Source organism: Numida meleagris, chromosome 2 (genome assembly GCF_002078875.1).
Source record: "Numida meleagris isolate 19003 breed g44 Domestic line chromosome 2, NumMel1.0, whole genome shotgun sequence".
NCBI classification, from domain to species: Eukaryota; Metazoa; Chordata; class Aves; order Galliformes; family Numididae; genus Numida; species Numida meleagris.
The window spans coordinates 74,532,261-74,545,280 of record NC_034410.1 but is presented as its reverse complement, the minus strand read 5'-3'; the positions used below and the strand labels follow the sequence as shown (position 1 = coordinate 74,545,280).

At 38.0% G+C, this 13,020-nt stretch overlaps 1 protein-coding gene across 4 annotated transcripts in view; it reads left to right on the top strand.

The window, feature by feature from the left end:
- Positions 1 to 13,020, top strand: part of TRIO (trio Rho guanine nucleotide exchange factor) — a 242,915-nt gene that overhangs the window by 174,909 nt on the left and 54,986 nt on the right. For all 4 annotated transcript variants that reach the window (XM_021385426.1, XM_021385427.1, XM_021385428.1 and 1 more), the window contains one exon: positions 779 to 1,022. In XM_021385426.1, coding sequence (XP_021241101.1) covers positions 779 to 1,022 — 244 coding nt within the window. The remainder of the gene's footprint in view (positions 1 to 778; positions 1,023 to 13,020) is intronic.

Sequence of the window (13,020 nt, the reverse complement as noted above, 5' to 3'; positions counted from 1 at the left end):
GAAACTTCGCAAAGTTTATATAATAATTTTCATTTCAGATCAAAGCAGATGAAACAAAGAGGAAACATAACCTTAGGGAAAAATAAAGAGTTCTAATGAAGTGTTTTGGAAGTGGGGGGCAAACCCTGAGCTTGCATGCTTTTAATTCAAGTTTGTGTGGTTTTATTTGGGGAAATGGCAAGAAGGCGGAAGTTATAAGCTAATGTGGATTTTGTATCACATAGTAAAGTATTTGGGAATATTATGTGAAGAAGTTTATGCTGATTCTTGTATTCATGTGTGGAGTATACTGTGTTATTCTGTGACGTGAGAGAGAACTGTAAATGGCATGGGAATGGGTTAGTAAGCTCATTTGAAAAAGACCTCTCATTCTGCCTTGTGTTTGCAAGATGAAAAATCTCATAGTGATCATATTTACTAATATCTGGCTTTTTGCTATGAGTTATCAGCCATAAGACATATTCTTAAGTGGATGCTACTTCAACTTTCAGGTTAAGGAGCAGTCTAGCAAGAAAAACTGCTTAAATCCTCCACCCAACCCTGTCACAACCAGTGTATTTTGAACATAGGCAGAGACAAGCAGAGTTAAAAATCTGTACTGAAAGCATTGTAACTGCTTGATTTTGAAATGATCCATTCTTGATGTGGAAAGTCCCAGAAGCTTGCTATCTCATCCAAAATGCGAACCCTGCCAGGAATCCTAAATAGGTAATGGTGCGTGACGGATGGTTTGATAACGAGCGTTCATCTGGCTTCTTGTTCTTGTTTTCCCTCACAGTTGTCTGGTGGGTGCGAACTGACAGTGGTAATCCATGATTTCACCGCCTGCAACAGTAATGAGCTGACAATCCGCCGTGGGCAGACCGTGGAGGTCCTGGAGCGACCCCATGACAAACCTGACTGGTGTCTGGTTCGAACTACAGATCGGTCCCCAGCTGCAGAAGGCCTGGTCCCCTGTGGGTCGCTCTGTATCGCTCACTCTCGCAGTAGTATGGAGATGGAAGGGATCTTTAACCACAAAGGTAAGAAATGATCGAAATGAAGTCTAGTTGTCAGCAGCATGAGTTTTGGGTAATAGCAAGTACTTTATAAATGGACACTTCAGTGTTCTTACTTTGTTTTGGTTTCTAATATTTAGTTAGATAAAGCATAGAGCTTTTAGGATCCTACAGCCATGCTATCTATTCTATGATAAACAGCAGTTGTCTCCGTTAAGTGAAAATGTGGCAGAAGACTGGGAAGAGATTTAGGCAAGTCATGTTTTGGTAAACAAAGTTGCATATCATATTAGATCAAACTTTGATGATAAGAAAATCTACACCTGTCATGTGTTGAAAGTGTGACAAAAACCACCTGCGTGTAATATCAGTATTTCCTGAGAAATCCTGCAGTAAGAAGTCATGATAAAATCAGGCTCGGTGATGGAAGAGCTAAATATGCACATCCATGTGCCCTGGCATTGGAATGAGTTGTTTGAACTTCTGCATTTTGCTTATCTGAGTTTTCCAGGCTAGCAGAGACAAAATTAATTTATTGTTTCAGTACAGCTGGATTCTGAAATCTTACTTTGCTTTTCCTTTGAATGGAAGAATGAGCCCCTGAAGAGTGCAATAAAAATCTGGTAACTTTTTTGACAGTTTTTAAGGTTTTGCTGTGCTGTAGTTCGTCCTTTGGCTCAGTGAATTTTCCAGGCTCACAGAGTAGTTTGTTATTAGAAAGGATGTTTGTTTGCTTTATTTGAAGCTATTTGAAGTCTTTTAACAGAAAGCAATATGAATTACAATAAATAAACAATAGCTAGTTCATTAGGTGTTTCAGCACATGCTGGAAGAAAAGGTGCATTTCAAAAAGCTTTTTATTGGTAGTAACAAAATTAATAAGAAAATGGTATTGGGGAAGACTTGTTTTCCAAAACAAAATTCTGTCTTTGAAGAGTTTTTTATAAATATGCCCATATTTTTTTTTTCGATTTTTCAATCCATCCCAGCTAGAACATCACAAATTTTTTCGTTTAATACTGACCCTGTATTAATATGCTTGCCTAAAATAGGGAGAATTTGTATTTCTTATATTGGGAGCATGCACAGGAGGAACTTTCTGAACACAGCATGATTAAAAACATCTGAAGGATTTAATTGGAAAACATTTTTGACTTCTTGTATCCTCTAACCATTTGGGAAGATAAATTTTGCGGTTTTTTTATGATAAAAATGCAGTTAGGCTTCACTGAAGCATTTCTTCCTTGGTTGAGGGGTTGAAATCCTGGAAATGTTAACAGATGTATTTTTTTCTAAACACAGAATTGATAAATCCAATTTCCTTTGGAGCTTGGGGACTTTACCTTTGAAAGCAGAGATTTTATTAAGTGAAGTAGGCTGTACTGAACAATATATGTTATATGAAGAACACTGGGCCTGACAGACTCCTGAGGGAGAGTGAGAACTGTTTTTGTCTTTGAGAGGTTACATTTATTAATCAAACCAGTGGACATAGTCCTTTAGCATTTGTTTGGGGAGAAGAAGGGGCAGAGCACTGTAAAACTAGTATAGTTTCTGTTTGACATATTGCTTTAAAAAAAAGCATTAATTAATTATATTGATCATGGAAACTGAAGAACAGAGAAGGCAAGTGCTAGAATCAACATGATTTGCAGGATTGAATGCAGGTTCAGAAGTGACTTCTGTTCTTGCCTCTTCCATAGGCTTCCTTTGTGATGTTATTGCTCATCATCTGAACCTCAGCTGATAAGAAGCAGCTGCTATTTGTTTATTCCCACATTAGTGTCTGATTTGTAAAGTTTCCTGTGCATGTGACTGAAGTCAACGTGAACTGTACTGAACATGCAACCTATTATGAAGCTAACTAATCTGAAAGCTAAAAAAAAAATAAGAAAAAAATAATCTTTAGATTGTGCACTTGAAACCATAGGATGCTTTTGACTTCAGTCTGTAACTCGGCTTTCTATTGTTTGAAAGAAGCTTCAAGATAGTGTTTGCTACACAGAGGGGTTACAAAAAATTAGGGAAAGTTGGTGGGGTGCTTTCATTTCATTTTTTCCCCTGCGTTGTGAAATGTTCCTCAGACAATCCCCACCAGTGGTTATTCTTTCTCAAGTGCTGAATTTGATTAAAGATCTGTAAACAGCACTGGGGGATATGCTAATCAGAAGAGTGGGGAAAAATGTAGATGATGATCTCAGTTTTTAAGTATTGTTCATTGTGGGTATTGATTGAGGCATGAATTCTTAAAAACCACATCAACAAAAGAACCCTAGAACAACAGCACCAAAGAACAAAACACTCTCAAAAGGAAGAATAGATGTGTGACTTAGAAAAATTAAGGTAGGCCTTCGTGCACTTGGGCTAAGCACTCTTAAATTTCCTAGATTTCTAGTGATTTTTGCAACTTGGGCTTTTTAATATGAATCCATTTCTTTATGTATTTTTATCTACAATGCAGTAAAACTTCCAGATTATTTGAATGATTTAACAAATGAGGATATTGCCCTCTGGAGTTGTAAGGTCTGCAAATATATGCAATATGTCGCACTAACTGCGTGAGCATCAGATATGATTAATTCTGTACACTCCATGGGTTAAGACACGTGCAGCAGACATGAGTCTGGCATTTGTGCACGTCTGGCATCACAAGCTGCTGTACAAGCCTTAGAGAGAGGGAGGTTTTACACAGTCCTAATGAAGAAGAGGAGATGACCCACCATCAGGGAAGTGCAGGGGTAGCTGCTTGAATGTTGAGTGCTTAGCCTACAGAAATGGATTAACAGAAGAGTTTTTGCACTCTTCAGTATCATTTGGACCCTGTAGATCTTTAGTAATATCTGCTCATTTTAGTTGCTCCTGTGAAACAACTTTCAAAGTTTTTCTGGTACCCCATAGTTCAGATTCTAGAGATCCTACGATTTTGATCTTTTCAGCAGCATTTAACAATCCTGTCTGTTTGTCAACTAGAGCTGGAAAGCCATCTCAGAGGTGAAGTGAGCTTCAAAGTTCAAAACAGCAAGCCTTTCTAATTTACAGCTGATTAATTTGTGCAAAATCATATTTCATTGCTCAGTATGAATATATTGGGTGCTACTTAATGTCTGAACTGTCTGAAATGAAATCATCCAAAGAAGGGTAATAAGAAAGATTATGAAAGCAGAAAGTGTGTTCCATGAAGTGCCTAGTTCTGACAGCTGATCTTGGTCGTTCTGTGTCTGACCAAAGTTCGTCAGTCACAAAAGGTAATGTTGTTTTATTCTGATGCTGAAAGACAAGAGATGACAGCCCAGAAAGCAAATATCTTAACTTGTCAACATAATTTTGTAGTTGTTACTTGTCTTCTAGGAAGATGTATTATTTAAAATATCTAGTAAGTATCAAGGAGTAAAAAAAAAAAAATAATAGGCATTTATTATATCTTCGAAATCTTCAATCTTTAGAATTGTATAACAGTTAAGCGAACAAATGTTTTGTTAAGAGTGCAGGAAAGGATTGCATAGAAAAAAGACATTCATTAAGTAGATAATGTTGATTGCAGATTCCAGACCTCGCTCACTCTGCTGGATATCAGATCTATTTTTATAAGTTATTTGGGTCACTTAATCAATTTAATATGCATTTTTGCAGATGAGTACATTTTTTAAAAAATCAAAATCCCTTTTATAATGGGGAAAAAGACAAACAAGTGGGTAGTGAAGAGGCTGAATAACAGTTGGTGCACTCTACAAAAAATAAATTACTAGCTTTGGAAGAACATGTTTTTCACAAGTAATGCATACGGCAACATTTTTTTTTTCAATGATTCCCCACATGTTATTGGGTATGGGTGAGAAAGAATGTTCCCACTGCTTTATTTGGAGCTTTTTTTCTTTCCCGAGGTTTCTTTTCAATTCTGTTGAACATTCTTTCTTATATATGCAGTTCCCTTCCCTTTGTTTGCAGGACATTTGAACGGCCACAAAGCTTTGGGCAAGGGACAGGATGCAGTGTAGCAAAATTAAGCTTGCAAGTTTAGAAAAAAAATTGGCACATATTTAAAATTGTTTGTAAGTTTTTTACCTGTAATGCTGCACTACTGAATGCTGGCTTTTGATTTCACACTGAGGATGCAGTCCTGACTGGTGCCATAAACAGAAAAATGTCTTTTCAGCAGTTCTTTTGTTTTCTTTTTTTTTTTCCCACAATTTTAGTATCTCTCAAAGCATCTGTGGGTACAGTAAGGAGCACCAAACAACCGACACTATGCAACACAAAGGTTGACAGATTTGATTAAGAGCTGTGTTTGAGGTGACAAAGTTCTTGAGTGGGTATGGAGACCTCCTTTTCGGGAATTAAGAAAAAGAAATATTGCACAGGTGATCTAGAGATACTTCCCCAGAAAAGAGGGAGATTTAATAGCTGAGGCCACAAAATGGAATAAAACAGCCTTGAATTTGAGCATTATGTAAATTTCCTCTCATAAAACTGGGGACTCTGTTCAATGTGCTAATTTCAGGTCAGCGGGGTAGGAGAGAGAATAAAGGTAAAATATATCTCACATATGATGGAGGTCTTTGAAAGCTACAAGAGAGAAATGGGGTATTTTCATACTGAGTCCAAGTGTAGAAAGAAGCTCTGACAGCAACAGCAGAATTTGAAGTAAAAGGGGAATCCAGATTGAGCAATTCAAGATGGACTGCCTGCTTGCAGTGGAAGTAAAGAAGGAAAAAAAAAGATAAACAGCAATTGTTTGCTTAAAAGTAGGGGAAGGCTGCAGAAGGGGAAGATTTGCTGTTTTAAGACTGAACAAGTAAAGTGTGGGCTATGAGTAAGGACAGAGATCTCCCCACCCATGGCTCAGAGCCAAAGCAATGCCTGTGAGACTGTCTGACAACCTCTGCAGCTGCAGGAAATGAAAAAGTTACAACCCAGGCCCACAGGGAAAGCAACTCATAACAATGACTAGGTATGTTGCTTGCTTTGCTTTGTTGCATTGGGGCCACAGGGCAAAAGGTGCAGGCTGGAGTTTCCAGGACATGAAACAGTAAGGGATCAGTTTCTCCTGCATAGCCAGATGTGATTGCATGCAGAAAGTGATACCGAGGAATGTGGTGTGGTATACCAGACACTGAATGTTAATTTAAGAGTTCTGTTTCTTGATGAATCAATTACCTCCTAATAATATTTCCAAATTGCAGACTGCCCATCCAGATAATCTGTTGATGGAAAGCCTTATGAGCAGCTCAGAGGATACGGAGCTGAGCAGTCAGTTGCATTTCACACTCTGCTGGTGTAAATTAGCAAAAAATCATAAATGCCATGCATCAGTGTCAGTTCAACTTAGTTACCAGGCAAATTTGAGCTTGAACAGAAGTGCAGGCATTTTATTAGCTAATGTTCAACTTCACAATTATCAGTTGTTTTGAAAGCTTAATAAATCATACATTTCCATGTAATCACAAATATTTGTCCAAGAAGCATTACTAGTCTAAGTGCTGTAAAGATGATTTGAATAGTGTGTCCCTGTGTGTGTCCATGTATGTATGGGTTGTTTTTTTTCAAATATGCTCTCATGCTCTGAGCCAGATAAATAAAAGAGCTACAGTATGAAAGTAAAACAAGAATTCTCTATCCTGACTTTCCCACCTAACAGTTTCCAGCTAAAAACATGTTTTGAGCATAAGTAAACTTGAATAAAATGTCTGCAATTGGCTATGGTCTGTTAGATCGTAATCATTGCTTTATAGCCTTACTGTATCAGATGGTCAGAGTTTGGTGACAGCCAAATTCTAACTCAGCCTTGAATAAACATAAAAGTTCATAGGAATTATTTCTCTGGGGTTGTTCAGTTCTAAACTAGATAACATGGGTTTTGAAGATTCACTGAATCTCGCGTTTTGAATTTCTGTGGGAGTTCTCTGTACATTCAGTTTATAAGTGCTCTGATTTCTGCTTCTAGCTTGTGCACTGTTCTTTTACCATAACCAAGTTCAGGAAGATGTGACAGATATGACTGTATTTTTCATGCTGACCCTAGTTATAGGCAGTGTTATAGTTACTGTTAATAGAGGCCTAGTTATAGAACATTGTTAATTTTTCTCTGGCATTTTTGTACATAGTGAAAGCTCTTTGCACTGTTGAGGAGTTCAGTGTATCTGAGAAAAAGAAAAAACATTATAATACTGGCTTGAATGTACAGTTGGTCCCACAGAGAGCTGCCAAATCTCTTATAAATTGCAGTTGGAAAGGAAATCTGTGTGTAAAAAGTGTCTGCTTCAGAACAGCTGGATTTGTACAGCTGATCTTTGGGGGGTAGAAGGTGGATATAAACCAGCAATTCTGATGGCTGTGGGTTTCCCAGGGGGGTTATTTTGCTTGCAAATTAGCCTTTCTCTGACAGCATTTTCTTCTCTGGAGCAAGGTTTTGAGGCAGAACATGCTAAAATTGTTTGCTACGAATGTTGATAGAATGTTGCAATCTAAGTAAAGCATGGAGCATTTATTTACTGTAACTGTCCTAGGTGCAACAAATCCTTACAGAAGTTGCTTTTCTGTGAGAAATTACTTGTTGAGCTGTCTTTGTTACCCATGTTTTGTTTCGTAACAGCTGATGCTGGCCTATGGAGGGAAACCACAGACTCCCCTTCCTGTGGTGAGCAGCCTGGCAGAGCCGAGGGGCTGGAGACAGTTCTTCAGCATGAGGATGGGGAGCATCACAGCTGTGTGCTGGCTGCCTTGTTCCCAACGGGCTGCCATCAGTGTATGTTTTTATGCACCTCGGGTGGTTTTTCATTTCCAAGGAGCATCTGGGTAATTTCACACGGTTAGCTTTTCTTCTGCCACAGAACTCTGAGCCCTCTGAAGGGGCTCTTCAGCCTGGAGAAGAGAAGGCTCTGGGGGGATCTTATAGCGGCCATTCAGTACCTGAAGGGACCTACAGGAAAGCTGTGGAGGGACATTTTATAAGGGCATGAGGGACAGGATGAGGGGAAATGGCTTTAAACTGGAGGAGGGTAGATTTAGACTAGATATCAGGAAGAAATTCTTTACTGTGAGGGTGGTGAGACACTGGAACATGCTCCCCAGAGAGGTTGTGGATGCCCTCTCCCTGGAGGCATTCAAGGCCAGGCTGGATGGGGCTTTGAGCAACCTGGTCTAGAGGGAAGTGTCCCTGCCTATAGCAGGGGGTTGGAACTAGATGATCTTAAAGGTCCCTTCCAACCCAAACCATTCTGTGATTCTGTGAACTATGTAATATGGCTGCTTATGAGGTCTCCTCTTCCTTTCCTGACTCTCTAGTTTTCTGCTGCTTTTGCTACTGTGGCAGATATTCTTAACCTTGGTATTGGGAGGAGTGTTTGTGTTTAGAAGAGAGGAGGAAATGGCTGAGGAACAGGTTAAAGTGGATGTTCTTGCACACCTTTCACATAATCACCTTTCATCATGACTGCATGCAGGTGAAAGCAGTAGGATTTAGCAGGCCAGTGAATTCCTCCATCTCTGGTTTTGTGAGGACACTGCTGAAAGTATATATCTTGTTGACTTCATTTTGCTTCTCCTGCAATCAAGTAGTAAATTACTGGTCTCTGTTCCATGTGCCAAACCAGAAATTCTGCATCACTTTTAATGCAGCTGTATTTTAATTTTTTTAGTGATGTAGCAGAAATAAAGTCCCAGTTACAAGAAGCTTTTAAAAGAACATCAAGTTCTTAAGACCAGATTGGACAAAGCCATGATTAATCTGGTCTGGTCTCATAGTTGATGAACTTTTTTAATCAGAAAGTTGGAGTAGATGAATTTGTGAGGTCCCTTTCAACCTAGGTCATCCCATGATTCTGTGTTAAAAGCCAGAATTGCTAGCATGGACTTGTTATGTTTGAAGTCTGTCCTCAAGTCTTGGACTCCCCATATTGTCTGTGGATAACTTAGAAATGCTTCAGGTTTTGCCCCAGAATATATATATTAATTCTATGTAAGAAATTGAAATAAATCTTGAAAAATTTTTTTCCTTGTGAAAAGCACTAGTTATTCTTGTTGAGTGTAATCATAGCCTGGTTGGGTGTATGTTCATTCCTTAATGCAAGCTTTAAGGAATCAGAGATGTGGAGGTTGCTTAGACAGAAAGACTAGGGAAGACTAATTGCATGTAAGAACCTACAAATATGCTGAAGGAAAGCTTCTAAAGCAGCCATCTGGAAAGATCTAGTAAGGCTGAATGGCGATATTTTGCTTTCTACAGAAACACTTAAGGGATGTGGAATTATATGCAGTCTAAATTCAAAGCCTAAACTCAAGTTCCTGCTCATCCAAGAAGCTATGGGTGGCTCTTTCTAGCAACTGGTTAAAAAGTGTGCATGCTAAAACTCAACAGACTTCATGCAGCTCCTTTTCTTGCTGAAAGAGTAATTGAGCAGAACTTTCGAAGGTGCAACATGGCTAAACATGTGAAAAATTGATGGGGAAAGTCAAAGAAAAACTTTTCTCCTTAAGAGGTTTTTTGTTGTTGCTGTTTTGTTTTTGGTTTTAATTCCCTTGGCTCTCTCTTGAGATTATTTTCCCTCTCAGTGACAGCCACGTTATACTGAACTGTGTACATTTGTTGTGATGGGACCTCAGAGCTCTTAAAAAGTAATCAGTTCCCCTGATGAACAATAGGAGTGCATACTTAAAAATCATAAATAGTGGGAATTTGTAGTGAAGAAAAAGATTGTGAAGCAGAATGAGGAAATAAAAGCAGGGCTCACTAGCAGAAAAGTATATTAAGTAAAAGTTTTAAAAAATAAATAGGATAAGTAAGTTGATTAAACAGTATTAAACAGAAATGTTTGATTGGTGTCTTAGATTTTTTTTCATCTCAGTTGCTAATCTTTTTAAGGAGGATATTTATCGTGGCCTGACTGGGTTTGTTCATCCTGGCATGTTTTGTGCTGACTTTTATCATTGTCTCGGGTAACAAAATACATGCACTCTAATTGCTGGTTGATTTAGTAGAACAGGCTTAGATGTGTTTATCCTTTCATCCTAAGAAATGTGGTAGAACTAAATGCAGTTGTACCAGAATCAGTTTGGTCAACTACTGATTGAGAGATCTGGGTACAGGTCCAGGTCCAGAGTAACACCTGAAGAAAAGGTTTTGCCCTGCAGGTATGTGCGGTACTCTTTTTGTATCCAGGATGCTTTTATGAAGTGAAAGTCCAAGCTGTGGTATCCTGTGCTGAGATGAGCAATCCTCAGAACTAGAGTAAACTGACAGTAGTAGTGGTTTATGATCTTTTACTGTTTGTGGAATAACACAGCCTTATCTGTTATTGAAGCTGTAGTCATGATGAGATGCATTTACATTTCTGTAATGATTTTTATTTGAGAAAAAATATTTTATTGATTTTTACAGTTTTATCTTGTAGGAAGAAGTATTTTATTATTTTTATGAAATAAAATTGCAGAAGGAGATCATGCAGTTTTGTCTTCTGTGCTTTTTAAGGACAGTAATACCTTTTAAAAAGTGTTTAAGTTCTTAAGAATACTACGCTCATATTTTTGTCAGTAATAGGAATATGTATAAGGATATAGAGTCCATTTTGATCTCTTTTTATAACTCAGTTAAAATATAAAAACAGTATAAAACTTTTACCATGTTGGCATGCATTGTTCAGGAGGAACTAACTCAGGAAGGAAAACATACAGAAACTCTGGCAATTAACATTTTCTTGCACCTAAGTTCTAATTGCTGTGCTGAAGGAGCATTATTGTCTCAATTGCCTGTAATTACTTTCTGAAATATCCGAACTACGGAATCAAACTGGCCATTTCATAACTACATTTCACAATTCTGGTGAGTGGTGACGGTGTCTGTTGCAGAAATTTTCATGTGAACTGTGTGTTCACCTAATTTTTTTTCAGTGGATGTAAAACATGTACTTGTATCCCAAACGAAACTGTTTTACTTTTCCAGGACTGAATTATTCTACATCTAAAATTCAGAGTAGCTGGAAAAAAATGTTAATTACAATGTAGCAACAATCACACATTTCAGGAATTGTTTGGCAGTATATGTCCTGTAGTGTTTCTGTTTTTAACATCTGTTAGGCATTGTAGAATAATGAACCCCTGTGCTGTGGAGTTTTTGCTCCCTTATCTCATGATGGTAAATATAGCCTCTAAATATACTTAAATACGTTTAGTAACAAATCTCTGGTTATAATTTTCAAGAATTCAGCATGTGTAGTCTTGACAGAGAGAGAAAGAGAAAATGCCCATTTCTTATTTTGTTCTTCTGTTAGATGTACTAACAGGAGGTTCTGGGGAGGTTGCTTCATTTTACTGAAGTATTTTTTTTATATATAATAAAAGAATTTGTGAAAGTATGCAAGTTTTCTGTGTTAAAGGCTAGTGCTCAAAATCCTCCTGGTACATTCAGTGCCCATGTGCTTTTCCTGCTTCCAGAAACAGCAAGGTGTTGGGTTGTGGCTGGGCTCCATCTGCCATAACTACCAGTGCTCCGTGACTTAACCAGTACTACTACAGGGACATAACTTCTCTTATGTGGCACTCAGCAGAGATAAAAAGCAGAGGGGTCTCGATGCAAACTCTGTGTGAATAACAAAAATGTATTTGTACAGTTTGAACTTAGCAGAAGTGGAATGAGAAATGTATTTTGATCAGTAGCGTTGACCAGCAGGTAGCCCAGAGAGATGGCAGAAGCAATTCCTCCAGATGCATGTGGCTGGAACTTCAGCAGAAGTACTACTTATTTTTTTAAATGACCTAGTCTGGTTACTACAAGTGTTCATTTTTCTTTGAAGTGACTTTAAAGAAATGAATTTTAAATCAGGAATGTATTTCAATATTTTGAAGACTTTGGATAAATATATTCTAATCCTTCCTTTTTGTCTTTATGTATTTCCAGTTAGGATAATCAGCAGAGATTTATGTTAAGAAGCATCCAGTTCCTGTATGTGCAGTTACAACTGGTTTGGAAAAATGAAGGTTGTTTTGACTGGATTTTTTTTCTTGCCAACCAGCTGATTCCTTTTATTTTTTGGAGTGGGGAGGAAAGAGAAAGGGTATTTAAAGTGTGGCTGAGGATACTACTTCAGAAAAACCAAATAAACAGAACAGTGAAAAGAATGATTAAGGGTAACTTAGATAATAACATTAATGTCAAAAACCCAGCGTTTCTTCCACATTTCTCATTAGGACAGCAAGTATTTCCCACTTAGAACACTTATTCTCTTTTCTGCAGAAAACTGTTCTCTACAAGGCATGGCATATTTCTTCTCCCCTCCCACCCATTGCTAAATAGTGCATGTATGTGGAGCTGCATTCCTTGGACTCATCCAGAAGATTTTGTTTGAATTATCTGAATCTGGTTTGTTGTGGTTTTGCTGACAGTGGCTGGGATCCTTCAAGCTGATTTGGCGTTCTGCAGCAGTGACTGTGTTGAGGAGTCAGAATTTTCCCAAAGCCTTTCCAGATAAACAGAAGGCTGGGGACACTGAATGTCTCACCATTTCTTTGAAAAGCGGGTGGTATATGTACTCCAATTCCTTGGCTACAGCACAGAGTAGACTTAAACTCAAGAAAATAACAGCCTAATGAGTAAGGAGAGAGTTTTCTAATGTCATGTGCATTTTTATATTCTTCCTTACTGCAGGCATGAGCAACAGCTAGGGCATGCTCTGCAGAGCTGGAGACAGGAAGGACTTGTTTAGATCCTGGCTTAGGGAACTGAATAGTTGTGTAAATGGTTCATTTTCCAATAGTTTTAATTAAAACCTGAGTACTTCAGTGTCTTGGTAAAAGTTGCTCTTGACGAATGCCTTACCCAAGATGTAGAAATGAGGAATATTCACAACTCAGCTGAGAATATCTCTTTATCATTAATCAGAAAATACTTTCCCAAGGTTTACCAACTAAGGAGGTAGCTCTAATTCCAAAGCATGCCGCCTTTTTTAAAAATTATTTTTACTATTTATTTGTTTATTTATTTTAACTGAAGCACCTCATTAGGTTGAAAGGTGTTCTTGGAAATCTCACATTA